At 34.2% G+C, this 15,034-nt stretch overlaps 1 protein-coding gene and 1 non-coding gene across 2 annotated transcripts in view; both read left to right on the forward strand.

Annotated features, from left to right (window-relative positions):
* Nucleotides 1-15,034, forward strand: part of Ap1g1 (adaptor related protein complex 1 subunit gamma 1) — an 81,465-nt gene that overhangs the window by 51,289 nt on the left and 15,142 nt on the right. The window contains exons 8-15 of the mRNA XM_026399199.2: nucleotides 97-177; nucleotides 367-465; nucleotides 4,241-4,296; nucleotides 5,396-5,509; nucleotides 7,739-7,879; nucleotides 10,992-11,046; nucleotides 14,083-14,205; nucleotides 14,376-14,465. Coding sequence (XP_026254984.1) covers nucleotides 97-177; nucleotides 367-465; nucleotides 4,241-4,296; nucleotides 5,396-5,509; nucleotides 7,739-7,879; nucleotides 10,992-11,046; nucleotides 14,083-14,205; nucleotides 14,376-14,465 — 759 coding nt within the window. The remainder of the gene's footprint in view (nucleotides 1-96; nucleotides 178-366; nucleotides 466-4,240; nucleotides 4,297-5,395; nucleotides 5,510-7,738; nucleotides 7,880-10,991; nucleotides 11,047-14,082; nucleotides 14,206-14,375; nucleotides 14,466-15,034) is intronic.
* LOC113190143 (small nucleolar RNA SNORD71) lies at nucleotides 5,811-5,895 on the forward strand. The gene has a single exon (XR_003301747.1). It is a non-coding gene; the product is annotated as a small nucleolar RNA SNORD71 (small nucleolar RNA).

Genomic DNA, 15,034 nt, shown 5'->3' on the forward strand with positions numbered 1-15,034 from the left:
CTAAGACTTCATTTCAACTATTTGAATTTCATACCAATTTAAGATTTCTTTGTGCCAGGCATAATTTAGTGATCCTTGCCATATTTTGCATATTAGGTACGAATTTTGCGGTTATTAAGAATTTTAGGACGAAATGATGATGACTCAAGTGAAGCTATGAATGACATATTAGCACAGGTGAGTAGACCCAACTTGAATTGTATGAAAAACTCATTTTCATCTAGCAGGGAGTGGAATGATTGTGATTACTATATGAGGCAACTTTGTTTTCTCATTGGTGGCCACAATCACAAAATAACTCATTGCCTCTGGATAGTTTCTGGAAATGTTGTTTTCTCACTTTTGTACCATACTCTGTCTTTTCAGGTTGCCACTAATACAGAGACTAGTAAAAATGTAGGAAATGCTATTCTCTATGAAACGGTTTTGACTATCATGGATATTAAATCAGAGAGTGGACTGCGAGTAAGTCTCAAATATTTTTTGCCCTAAACATTTTATTTAGATTGTTATCTAGGAACTGGATTCCATTTGGAATTAGACTTAAGGAAGAGATTTTGTAAAAATGCATAATGCTGTGTTTTTGGCATGTGAATTATCATTCCCATTGAAGGCTTACCATTCATTGATAATAGTCTGGAAGACTTAGGTATAGTTAGATATTTTGAGATTGTAAAGACGAAGAAACATTTCAGAATAAACTTTTACTAGAACCACAATTTGAAACAAGACATATTTGAATAGATTTGTTTTTATTTTTAAGGAATGGACAAATAGAGTAAGCAGTACTAAAGGTACACAGGGAAGAAAATGTTTGTCTTGTAGCTTTCATGTGTGTAGCCTGTCAGTTCTTCCAGAAGGAAATGCTGGTAGTATTTTCCATTGTATATTTAGACATTTTATCCATATTTAAATGTGTGTATGCATGCATTTTTCTTCTCTCCACTTTAATAAACTCTTTATTTCAAATAATTTTAGACTTACAGTTGCAAAAATATTTCACAGTTCTAATATACACTATGTCCTTCACCCAGGATGTTTCAAGTTATAGCATAATTATCAAGACTGAGAAACTAATAAATATTAATACTATACTACTAATTAAATTATAAACTTTATTAATGTTGCACTAATTTTTCTACTGATGTTTATTTTTTGTTCTAGGAGGCAGTCCATTATCACACATTGCACTTAATTGTCTTTTTTCCGTAGTTTCCTCTAATCTTTGACAGTTTCTCAGTTTTCTTTGTTTCACGAATTTGACTTTTGAAAAGTACTGATAAGTTACCTTGTAGAATATGCCGCAATTTGAATCTTTCTGATTTTTTTTTGTAATTTTGTAGAGTAAGATTATGCTTTTTTTTGGCAAAACTATTACAAAAATGATGTCCCCTTCTCATTTGATTGTATCAGGAAATGCATACATATATATATATATATATATATATATATATTGTGTGTGTGTGTGTGTGTGTGTGTGTGTGTATATATGTTATATAAAATATATTTGTGAGGTTAATATATTTTATGATCATTGATCATTTGGTTAAGGTGGTGATTGCTGGGTTCTCTTCACTGTAAAGTTACTGTTTTTTCCTTGTAATTAAGAAAAAATGGGGGGGGAAACACTTGGAAACTGTAAATTTTCTGTTTACAGACTTTTGCCCATCAGTTTTGATACCCATCTGGGGATCTTGCTTGCAATCATATGAGGATAGTGTTTTAATGGTAGTTTTCTATATCCTTCATTTTTTCCTTTATTAAATAATTGGAGTTCTGTAAAGAGAAGTTGTCCCGTCTCCCAAATGTATTTATTAATTCAGTCATTTATTTATTAATATTAGAGTTGATAACCTAAAGCCTTAAAAGAAACAGATTTACTAACCAGAATATAGTATCTTTACAATAGCCAGTCATATCACCAAAGCAACTTGGGTTAAGTTTTTTCCTTCTTTTCAGACAGGATTGTAACATATCTTGGGTATTGCTCTATGTCTTACTTTGTTCAGCTCACATTATTTTGTAGTTCATTCCATATTGATGTCTGGAGACCAGTCTTATTTTTTTTTTTCTGAATTGTGATAAAATATATGTAACATAAAATTTACCATTTTTAAATGTATATAGTTTATTGGCATTAATACCTTTGTGTAGCTTGTACCACCATTTTCCCCTAGAACTTCTTATCATTTTCCCAAACTCTGTCTTCATTAAACAATAACTGTTTATTCTATACTACCTCAAATCCCTGGCATCTGCCTTTCTGTTTTTTTGCTCTGTGAATTTGATTACTTCAGGTACCTCTGAAAAGATATGGGGGGGAAAAGGGTTTTCTAGCTCCTTTTCTCACATATTTCTTTACACTTTTTTTTTTTTTTTTTTTGGTACTGGGGATTGAATTTAGGGGCACTCAACCACTGAGCCACATCCCCAGCCCTATTTTGTAATTTATTGAGAGACAGGGCCTCACTGTGTTGCTTAGTGCTTCGCCGTTGCTGAGGCTGGCTTTGAACTCGAAATCCTCCGTCTGAGCCTCTGGTGCCTCTGGGATTACATGCGTGTGCCACCGTACCTGGCTCAGCATTTAATTTTTGACACCAGATGTGTAGGAATGTTACTCATACAATGAGTGATTCTCCAGCAGATACTACTTGAATGTCTTCCACTTTAATTTACTTCTTGCAATATCACTTGGAGGTAGCGTCATATCCCACAGGATAGGGGTAAAGTCTTACAATACTATGTCCCGTTTCACATGCCAATCACAAGTGTGGATGACCTATGCTTTAACTAAACATCTGTAAATCTAGGTTCTCATATCATCCCTACTCTTGTTTGATTAATTTACTAGAGTATCTCAGAACAAAGGGAAACATTTTACTTAGGTATATCAATTTGTTATAAAGGATATTGAAAAGGCTACAGGTGGGAGAGATTTATAAGGCAAGATATGTGGGAATGATTGGGGGCTTCTGTGCTTTCTACATGTATGATGCTCTTCAGGAAATTCTTATGTGTTTGTCCAGAAATTCCTAGGAACCCTGTCCTTTTGAGTTTTTATGGAGGCCTCAATATGTAGGCACACTTAATTAGATCACTGGCAGTTGGTCATCAGCATGAACTTTAGCACCCCTGCCATCCCTAGAGCCTGGGCATGAGACTGAACACTCCAACGCTGGGGTTTCTATGGCAAACCAACCCTACCTTGAGGTTATCTAGGAGCCTATTAAAAATCACTGCACTAGAACTAAAGGTGTTACCATGACCCAATAAATTCCAATGGATTTAGGAGTTGTGTTCCAGGCAATGAGGACAAAGACCAAATATATTTTACAATGTCATCATATTTTATGTAGGTGTAATCATAATAGTATTTGTTCTTTTCTATTTATTTTATTTCACTTAGCTTGATATCTTTAAGGTTATCCTTGCTGTACCTTGTGTCTGAATTCATTCTTTTTAATGACTGCTTAGGATTCCATTGTATAGCTGTGTTAGTAGTATATTTAGCAGATTTGCTAATAATGCACATTTAGGATGTCTCCCATCATTGTGATATGCTGGTAGTGCTGCAACAGACTTTTATACGTATGTACAACTATTTGTCAGATAAATTCCTAGAATTGAATTTTTTACTTTTTCTGGTATTGGTAATAATTCAACCCAGGGTGTGCTCTATCACTGAGCTACATCTCTAGCCCTTTTTATTTTGGGATTGCATCTCACTAAGTTGAAGGCGCTGTCCTTGAACTTGAGTCCTTCTTGCCTAAGCCTCCTGAGTAACTGGAATTATAGGTGTGCAACACTGCACCTGCCTTAGAATTGAAATTGTTGAAGCAGAGGACTTTGGTTTTTCTTTTTTTTTTTTTTAAATCTCAATTGGTTTTATTTTTATTCTAGAATTTGGAAACATTTCACGAGAATAAGTGTTTCCTAGATTTTTATTTTAAATATTTATAATTACTGCCAGGTTGTTCTCCAAAGGGACCATACCAATGATATTTTTCTATTAACAATATTAAATCCTTAAAACTGAATCTTCCAACAGCTACTGTTGAAATAGAATATGATTTTTAAGAGTTTACCCTTAGATATATTTGTTCTAGTAGTCTATAGGTACAAACTGTCACTTTTAAATAATTTGGTCCCCCACCAGGGACCAAGAAGTGATCCTTTAGTATTAGGAAACAATATAAATGTTTCAATTTTCTAGATTTTTAACTTTTGCTTTTTTTTTTAGGTTTTAGCCATAAATATCCTGGGTCGTTTCTTATTGAACAATGACAAAAATATTAGGTAAGTCTACTGAAAAATATCTTGTATTGAGTATTACAACTCAGTATTTTCAAGAGTGCCTTTGCTGAAGATTATATAGGTATTACGCAATATATGTAGAATTTCATAACCTTTAGTTTGATCTTAAAACTAACATTTTGTAAATAATTTGAAGATTTTCTTTATGGTTTTAATTTTTACTCCTATTCATAAGTCAGTAGTCAGCAAACTTTCTGTAAAGGGTCATGGATGTATTTTGGACTTTTTGGGCTACAGGGTCTCTGTAGCAATTGTTAACTCTGTCCTTTAGCAAGAAATTAATCATAAATCATATATGAATAGTGAGTATGGCTGTGTTCTATAAAAATTGATTTACAAAAATAGTAGAAGACTTGATTTTTGCAGGTGGGCTATAGTTTGTTGACCCCTGCTCTAAATTAGTAAGAAAAGTACATTTTCAGATCTGTAAATCTGGAACATCTTTGAGAAATCTAGCTGGTTTTTGAATTGATCAATATTATCTTTATTTAGTTATTTTCATGTATATATAGTTTGCTTGCTATTTTTTTCCAATCAGGAAAGATTTTTCTTTCTAATAATCTTAAGCAGGAGAAGATGTAGAAATAAACATTGTGGCACCTTGAATTGTCTTCTCCTAAAAGAATTTTTAAGCACTTGCATCTTAAACCTCAAATTTTTTATAGAGTCAGTTTGGGTACCACCATTAAATAAAAGCAGAGAAAACTCAAATGATAAAATTAAAATAACATCCTCTTGCATTTTGGGGGTAAGGCAGCTTTTAAAGGTATATAAAGGTATAGGTGCTTATTTTGTTTTAGTGTTTTGGAAGATTTTGAAAGAGTTAAGTTGATTACTTTTAGAAATTTAACTTTGACTTTGAAAGCAAATCTAAATCCAAAGCTTTTCCTGGTTGCCACTATAGATTATGCTGTCTTTTATGCCTTTAAAAATGTTTATCTTTATACTCATTAACTCTGTCTTTACTTTTAAATATTTTACAATATGTGCTTGCCCTTATCCATTAAGTCATCTTTCTCATCATTTAGGCAGAGGAAAATTTTGCATTTTAACTGTTATTCTGCAACTTTGTTTCATCCAGATATGTAGCTCTGACATCTTTGTTGAAGACTGTGCAGACAGATCATAATGCAGTACAGAGGCACAGAAGCACAATTGTGGACTGTCTAAAAGATTTGGATGTCTCAATAAAACGGTAACAAACTGAGACTCTCAATTCAGTGTTTTTGTTAAATAAAGTGAGAGAAACTGGTTATTGCTATTCTATGCCCCACTATATACAAGAGTTCTGAGACAGTGTTGACATTTTATGTTTTTAGTCATTGTGTTCAGAAATGAACTCTCTGTAGAGTGAATCCTTTTTTTTAGGCATTTAGGTCAATTTAGGAGACCAGTAGGAAATACTTAAGTGCACACTGAAGTTGTCTTTGATTCTTTGATAAATATAACAGTACAGATAAGTTGTCAAAAGTTTACTTATTACAGATACTGTGCTTTGTGTGTTGGAGGATGAAAATAAGGAGTGATCCATCGGCTAAGTGTCTTACACGATGCTGAAACTCAAATTGCTGACAGCACACGTTTTTCACAGTATTTATGACCTGGCATACTGGAGGTAGCTTTGTTTCTTACATCTAGGAATGATTGTTAGGCAGCCAGTAGCACTGTCAAAATGCATAAATCTCTTCTCTCAATGAATGGTGTACTCTGCTGGTTTTCCTCTTAGAAAACCTAGCCATAGTTATCATTGAAGAAATTTTGGTTATATGTTCAAATACAGAATAAAGCAGTTGTAAAACGATCTTTGAAACCATTTGGTTAACAAAATGTTTGATAATGAATTTCTTTTGTTTGTACAAATCAGGGTCTAAGTTCTTAGACAATCTAAAGATAAGATCTAAACTCGGAATACTAACTTTCATTTAATGCTTTGCAAAGGATTTTATTTTTTGGTACTGGGGACTGAACCCAGGGGTATCTTACACTGACCTGCATCCCCAGTCCTTTTTAAATTTTGAGATAGGGCCTTGCTGATTGCTGAGGCTGCCCTCAAACTTGTAATCCTCTTGCCTCAGCTGCCCAAGTCACTGGGGTTACAAGCATGTACCACCATGTCCAGCTTGTCTAGGAGATACATATATATATATATATATTTTTTTTTTTTTGGTGCTGGGGATTGAACCTAGGGCCTTGTGCATGCAAGGCAGGCACTCTACCAACTGAGCTATATCCCCAGCCCTTGTATAGGATTTTATAAGCACATTCTCAGTTGGTTCTCAGAGGAAGCCAGTGAGAGAGGTTAGACAATTACTTCCTACCCCCCAGTTAGTTAAAATATAGTCCTGACCAGATCAAATTACTTACCCTGAACCTTAACCTTTGTAAGGGGCAGTCCTGCGAATAGAAATAAAGCCTTCTGACTCTTATTTTATTGTTTTTCTATAGCTTATTACTGGGCTTTGAATTTCAAAACTAAAACCTTTGTCTCTTTGACAGGATATAGAACAATAAGAGCTTAGACTCTGGAGCTAGACCTGCCTCATTTTAAATGCTGGTTCTACGCTGACAGTATGGGTCAAATTACTTAGCCATTCAGTGCCTCAGTTGCCTCGCATGTAAAATGCAGATAGAGGAGTACCTACTTTGTAGGATTATATAGGATTGATTGAATTAATATATATAAATTAAGTATTATATTAGAGCAAGTTGCATTTTAGGATTGAAGTTTTGCTTGTATGAAAGTATTATGAAATTATCAAATAGTTATTTTTTGAAAATCGATATATTTGGAGTATTTAATTTTTTTACCCAATATGAAAAAATACATGTAGTATTTTGCTATGTTAAATATTTTTAATTTTGCATTTGTTACCAAATTTGATAGGCATTTATAGGTAATCTTATTTGCAGTCATAGCACATGCTTGTTTCCTCTTTAAGGCCCTCATTTTCCCTTTCAGTTTGTTTTAATTTTACATATATCTTGATGTAAATGGTGTTATATCTTCTAAAAGTATAATGTGGTGAGTGAATATATCATATTTTAAGGAATAATGCAAAGACATAATTACTATTGGGTAATGATTTTGTTGCCTCTCTTTTTCAGCCTCTTGGGTATTATAAATTTCAGTTTTATGGACTAGATTGTTGATCCCAAAACTGCATTTTTGGTCATCAATAAAGTATTTCTCAGGGATTTTTGAAGAAAAGTGTTGAATTAAGATTCAGAATATCAGAACTAAATTTGATTACATAAGAATAAATCTCCTTGGTTACCTTGCTTGTAAGATTGGGCTCACAAGATTATACAAGGACATTAGCACATATGTCAGCACTTGGTGTTCTGGGACATCATACCTGGGACTTTGTTTCATTTCCACTGTAAATATCATAATTTTTTTTTTTTTAATTTGCCCTTCTGCAAGGCGTGCAATGGAATTGAGTTTTGCCCTCGTAAATGGGAATAATATCCGAGGCATGATGAAGGAATTACTTTATTTTCTGGATTCCTGTGAGCCAGAATTTAAGGCAGACTGTGCATCTGGAATCTTTCTTGCTGCAGAAAAGTAAGATTTTTATTTTTACTTTTATTGGTAAAAGGTGCTTTGAACTTATTTTAAAATTAATTAATTTATTTTAATTAGGTATACATGACCTCAGAATGCATTTTGATTCATTGTACACAATTGCAGCACCACTTTACATATCTGTGGTTGTACATGATGTAGTGTCACACTGTAGGTGCAGTCATATATGTACATGTAATGATGTCCATCTCATTCCACCATCTTTCTTGCCCCCATTCGCCCTCCTTCCACTCTGTCCCCTCCCTCCCCTTTCCTCAGTCAAAGTTATTCCATTTTTCCCATGCCTCCCCCCTCCCCATTATGGATCAGCATCCACTTATCAGAGAAAACATTTAGCCTTTGGTTTTTTGTGATTGACTTACTTTTGCTTAGGATGATATTTCTCCAACCCCATCCATTTACTTGCAAATGTCATAATTTTATTCTCTTTTAATGATGAGTAATGTTCCACTGTGTATATATACCACAGTTTCTTTATCCATTCATCTATTGAAGGGCATCTAGGTTGTTTCCACAGTTTAACTATTGTGAATTGAGCTGCTATGAACAATTGATGTGGCTGCGTTACTATTGTATGCTGATTTTAAGTCCTTTGGGTATAGACCGAGAGTGGGATAGCTGGGTCAAATGATGGTTCCATTCCGTTTTCTAAGGAATCTTCATACTGCTTTCCAGATTGGTTGCACCAGTTTGCAGTCCCACCAATAATGTATGAGTGTGCATTTTCCTCCATATCCTCACTAACATTTATTGTCTATATTCTTGATAACTGCCATTCTGACTGGCATGAGATGAAATCTTAGTTTGATTTGCATTTCTCTAATTACTAGAAATGTTGAACATTTTTTCATATAATTGTTGATTGAATGTATATCTTCTGAGAAGTGTGTGTTCAGCTCCTTAGCACATTTATCAGTTGGGTTGTTTGTTTTTTTTTTGGTGTTAAGTTTTTTGAGTTCTTTATATATCCTGAAGATTAGTGTTCTATCTGATGTGGCAAAAATTTGCTCCCCAAATGTAGGCTCTGTTCATATCATTGATTGTTTCTTTTGATTAGAAGAAGCTTTTTAGTTTGAGTCCATCCCATTTATTAATTCTTGATTTTATTTCTTGCGCTTTAGGAGTCTTGTTAAGGAAGTCAGGGCCTAATCCAACATGAAGATTTGGGCCTGTTTTTTCTTTTATTAGGCAGAGAGTCTCTGGATTAATTCCTAGGTCCTTGATCCACTTTGAGTTGAGTTTTATGCATGGTGAGAGATAGGGATTCATTTTCATTTTGCTGCATGTGGATTTCCAATCTCCCAGCACCATTTGTTGAATAGGCTATCTTTTCTCCAATGTTTGTTTTTGGTGCCTTTGTCTAGTATGAGATAACCGTATTTATGTGGGTTTGTCTCTGTGTTTTCTATTCTGTACCATTGGTCTATATGTCTATTTTGGTGCCAATACCATGCTGTTTTGTTACTATAGCTTTGTAGTATAGTTTAAGGTCTGGCATTGTGAAGCCTCCTGTTTCACTCTTCTTGCTAAATATTGCTTTGGCTATTTAGGTCTCTTATTTTTCCAAGTGAATTTCATGATTGCTTTTTCTATTTCTATAAGGAATGCCTTTGGGATTTTGATTGGGATTGCATTGAATATGTATAGTGCTCTTGGTAGTATGACCATTTTGACAATATTAATTTTGCGTGTCCAAGAGCATGGGAGATCTTTCCATCTTCTTAAGTCTTCTTCAATTTCTTTCTTTAGTGTTTTGTTGTTTTTATTGTAGAGGTCTTTCACCTCTTGTTAATTTGATTCCCAGATATTATTTTTTTGAGGCTATTATGAATGGGATAGTTTTCCTAAGTTCTCTTTAAGAGGATTCATCACTGATATATAGAAATGCATTTGATTTATGGGTGTTGATTTTATGTCCTGCTACTTTGCTGAATTCATTAATTAATTCTAGAAGTTTTTTGGATCCTCTAAGTATAGAATGGTGTTGTCAGTAAATAATGATAGTTTTAGTTATTCTTTTCCTATCCATATCCCTTTAATGTTTTTCCTCTAATTCCTCTGGCTAGAGTTTGAAGGACTATGTTGAATAGAAGTGGTGAAAGAGGGCATCCCTGTCTTGTTTTAGTTTTTAGAAGGAATGCCTTTAATGTTTCTCCATTTAGAATGTTGCTGGCCTTAGGTTTAGCATAGATTGCTTTTACAATGTTGAGGTATGTTCCTACTATCCCTAGTTTTTCTAGTGTTTTGAACATTAAAGGGTGCTGTATTTTGTCAAAAGCTTTCTCTGCATCAATTGATATAATCATATGATTCTTATTATGTCTTTAAGTCTATTGATGTGATGAATTATATTTATTGATTTCCATATGTTGAACCACCTTGCTGCCTGTGCTTGGAACTTTTTGAAAGCATGTTTAAAATATGGGGGAAATACTATAATCATTTTAGCTAAAAAATATAACATTTATTTCAGGCTGCTAATCTTAAAGTATAAAAAAATCATTATAGCCAACAGTTAAGCATGTTTGCCAAGACCAAGCAAAATCCCACCTTTACAAAATCAATTCAACTCTTAATCTATTCTTCATCCTCTCATCTATGAGGTTATTGCTTGAAGAGAATGGAAGAGTTATATAGCATCTGAATTGAAGTTTGTGTAGAACTTGAAGGAGGAAGTACCCCAAGATTTTATCAGTATGGGTATTCTTTCTCATTTTCCACCCTAAATTTAAGGGAATAAGTTCACAGTCCTAGTGTTTTCTGGGTCTGGGGAAAGTTCTTTTTCTTTTTTGTTCTTTATTCCTCCTGCTCTGACTGTATATGGTTTGTTTTCTGAGAAACTGTGAGACAAAGTCCCATTTTTCAGCCTAGATACTGCTGTTGCAGTCTTATGGGAAACATTTGAGTTTGATTGTATTTCATCATCCTTTGAAATGACAAATGCTGCTAGGTTCGATGATAAAATGTCTCCAAATATAATCACTTAACCAGGGAACCTAGAACAGACTGTAGGGGCAGGATTTTCAAAAGTCACTAAATACAATATAGTTTACCAGTTTCAATTTTTTTACTTGTGCCATTGCTTTCTCAGGTATGCACCTTCCAAACGGTGGCATATAGACACAATTATGCGTGTTCTAACAACCGTAAGTAGCCTTTTCATTCATCCTTTACTAAGTGATGGAGTGGACTGAGAAATGAGGTAGACAGCCCTTGTTCGCCTGGAACTTAGATGCTAGTAGGAGAGATTGGAAATTTGTGGGGAAATATATAATATAATATTGGGAAGGGATAAATGCTATGGGAAAAATGCTATAGAAAAATAAAAAAGTCCAAGTGCACTAAAAAGTACATATAAAAGTGTTCATCGCAATCTTGTTTATATAGGGACAAACTAGAAACCACTAGTAATTCCCAAAGAGGAATTGGTTAATTATGAAACATCAGTAGGATGCAATGATACCATTAAAATTATGATTTAGATGTATTTATTTCATGGAATTCTGTCTGGGGCATGGTAGTTTCTAGTTTGTCTAGAGTAGCTGGGTGCAGTGGTGTATGCCTGTAATCCTAGCAACTGGGAGACTGCAGGAAAAGGACTGTAAGGACTGTGGCTGGAATAAATATCCCATGATTATGGTATATAATTCAAAGCCAGCCTGTGAGGCTCTAAGTAACTTAACCAAGACCCTGTCTCAAAGTAAAAATAAATAAATAAAAAGGGTTGGGGATGTAGCTCACTAGCACCCCTGGGTTACTAGTTAAGCACCCCTGGGTTCAATCCCTGATACTAAAAAAAACCCCAAACATTAAAAAAACAAAAAATCTCACTCTGGTTTGCCTATCATAAATTAATTTTTTAGAAGGTTAAAAGTTAATAAGAGGGGTTGGGGTTGTGGCTTAGTGGTATAGAGTGCTTGCCTACCAATGTGAGGCACTGGGTTAGATTCTCAGTAGTGCATATAAATAAATAAAAAATAAAAGCCCATCAACAAATATTAAAAAGTTAATAAGATATTTTAAATAAACTTGTTTTCTCCATGACAGTTTTTGTAAGGCCTAGAAGAAAAGGAAAATTAGAGCTTTTTAAAATGTTTATGAAAATGTAGAACTTCTTTTTTAAATACTGCTTTTCTTTTTCATTTGACTTGCATTCTCTTCTTTTTTTATTTTTTATTTTATTTTTTAGTTGTAGGTAGACAATACGTTTATTTATTTATCTTTATGTGGTGCTGAGGCTTGAACCCAGTGCCTCACACATGCTTGGTGAGCGCTCTACCACTAAGCCACAACCCCAGCCCCTGCATTCTCTTCTTAAGATCATACTGTATTTTTTTCTTTTGCCTGTATTGCATTGATTTTTGAATGTTGAACCAACCTATGTGACTGGAATAAATATCCCATGATGATGGTATATAATTCATTTTGTACATTGTGGGGTTTGATTTGTTAATATTTTGTTGAAGATTTTTGTACCCATGTTCCTCAGAGATACTGGTCTACTAATTTTCTTGTAATGTCTTCTTTGACTCCTGTGTAATTTAGATGTGTGCTGTTTTAATCTTCAAATGTTTGGGAATTTTCCAGGTTTTTTTTTCTTTTTCATTACTGATACCTAGTTTAATGCCATTGTAGTCTAAGAACATACTTTATATGATTTCTATTATTTAAATTTGTTGATTTTTTTTTTCTTTTATGGCCTAGAATGTGATTTCTCTTTGTTTCAGTAGGAATTTGGGAAGCTGTTTCCTGCTGATTGATGTTTGTGTAGTAATTTGTAATTGTTATTTAGATCATACTGATGCTTTATCTTACTTAAAAGCACTTTGCTACTGGGAGCTGTGGTGTACTCCTGTAATCCCAGCTGCTTGGGAGGCTGAGGCAGGAGGATCTTGAGTTCAAAGCCAGCCTCAGCAATTTAGTGCAACCCTAAGCAACTTAGTTAGACCCTGTCTCTAAATACAATACAAAAAGGGCTTTGGATGTGGCTCAGTGGTTAAATGTCTCTGGGCTCAATCGCTGGTACCAAAAACAAACAAACAAAAAAACCCCAAAAACAAACAAATAAAAAACAACAGAAAAGCTCTTTGTTGTCTGGGGTTCTGGATTGGTGGTAGAGCACTTGCTTAGCATGTGTGAGGCACTGGGTTTGATTCTCAGCACCACATTAAAAAAAAGGCACTTTGTTTTTTCTAGTTAGGGAAGAATGTAAATATCCAGGTCTCATCACACATTACCTTTTTCTTTTCTTTCTTTCTCTCTTTTTTAAAAGCTTCTCACTTTGTTTTTGATCATTTTTCGAAACTTTTCCCATCTTTGTGTTTCTTAACTGGACTAAGCACCCTGATCAGCTAGATCCCCCCCGCCCCCACCAAAAAAAATACACAATTAGACCTGGTCTCAGTCTTACAAGTCAACTTTGCTATTTTGTTCAGTAATGGACCATTGACCAAGGTTGGTAATATTAGGCATGTCACTGTTTGTATGTCCTACAAAGCCTGTTATAATGCTGTAATAAGCCCAAGGTATATTTTCCCAATAGGTTAAATGGTTTTTTTTTTGTTCCATGATTGCAAATACTATCTTAAATTCTAATAGCTAAGAGAACATTAAATTGAGCAAATTAAAAAGGTGGGTGGGCGATGGAGGATGAATAATTAAATACAAATATCTTCCATTCCTAGGACTATGATTGATTGTATAAGATTTGTAAATAGTTTATAAAGGACATTTTGATATTTTAAATATAAACTTGTTTTTAAAAACTTAACATGCCCTTTTGCAATGTTCAGAGATGCCCCTGTTCCCTGTGACATTTACTTTGCACATATGATTCAGACACCAGTGTTGGGAACTTATAGTAAGTGACAGGTAGTTGTAATTAAGTTCCTAGTTAATGTCTTAAATTTTTGAAATTTTAGGTCTTTCTTGAAATTTGAAACTTTATGTTTTGCTTTTAATTTGGAACAAGAGATGATTTTTTAAAAATTAAAATCTAACAACATATTTTAAAGTAAGGCTTTGAATTTTAAGCTGCATGTAGACCTGAGAATTGGAATCTGGCTTATTGGAGGTGGTTTTTAATAGTGGTTTTTTTCAATAATATTTGGTAAAACTATTTAAGAACAACATTTGTTACCATTGCTCTGTGTTTCTAAGCATAACTCTGAATTTCCTTTTAGGCAGGAAGTTATGTTCGTGATGATGCAGTCCCCAATTTGATTCAGTTAATAACCAATAGTGTGGAGATGCATGCCTACACCGTTCAGCGCTTGTACAAAGCAATTCTTGGTGATTATTCTCAAGTAAGTACTTCATTTGCCATTGTTTATACTTGGAAAGAATTACAGTTTTGTTTTTCTGTATTCCACTGTTACTAACACTCTAGATGTGTTCAGTTTTGACATTTGGATTAGATGATGAATTTGCATTAAGTGTTTTTGGAAAAATTAAAGTCCTGACTTTCTTTTAACAGCAACCTTTGGTACAAGTAGCTGCATGGTGTATAGGTGAATATGGTGATCTTCTTGTGTCTGGCCAATGTGAAGAGGAAGAGCCTATTCAGGTACCTCTTGTCTCTCTTGATTAAGGAGGGGAAAAAACAGGTTTAATGGGAGTTGATTTTGATTACTTGAAAAGTTTGTAAAGAAGTAATAATGGAACTACACTGGGAAATGTGCCAGTTTTGAAGACAGAACTTACTGGAGTGTTGAGATTTAAAAACCATTTTACTGGGGCTGGGGATGTACCTCAGTAGTAGAGTGTGTATAGCCTTGGGTTTAGTTCCGACCACCAAAACCAAAACTTAGGTTTCCATTTTCTTTTACATCAAAGGGCTTTATTTTCTGGAGTACTAGGGATTGAACCCAGGGGTGCTTTATCACTGAGCTACATCTCCAGCCCTTTTTGATTTTTTTTTAAGACAGGTTCTTGCTAAGTTCTTAGGTGCTTGCTAAATTGCTGATGCTGGCCTTGAACTTGTGATCCTCCTACCTCAGCCTCTAGGGTTGCTGAGATTTCAGGAGTGTGCCACCACACCTGGAAAAGACTGATTTTTATATATAGATGAACACAGTACCTTTATTTTATTTATTTACTTTTATGCGGCGCTGAGGATCGAACCCAATGCCTCAC

The sequence above is a fragment of the Urocitellus parryii genome, chromosome 15 (assembly GCF_045843805.1).
Source record: "Urocitellus parryii isolate mUroPar1 chromosome 15, mUroPar1.hap1, whole genome shotgun sequence".
NCBI classification, from domain to species: Eukaryota; Metazoa; Chordata; class Mammalia; order Rodentia; family Sciuridae; genus Urocitellus; species Urocitellus parryii.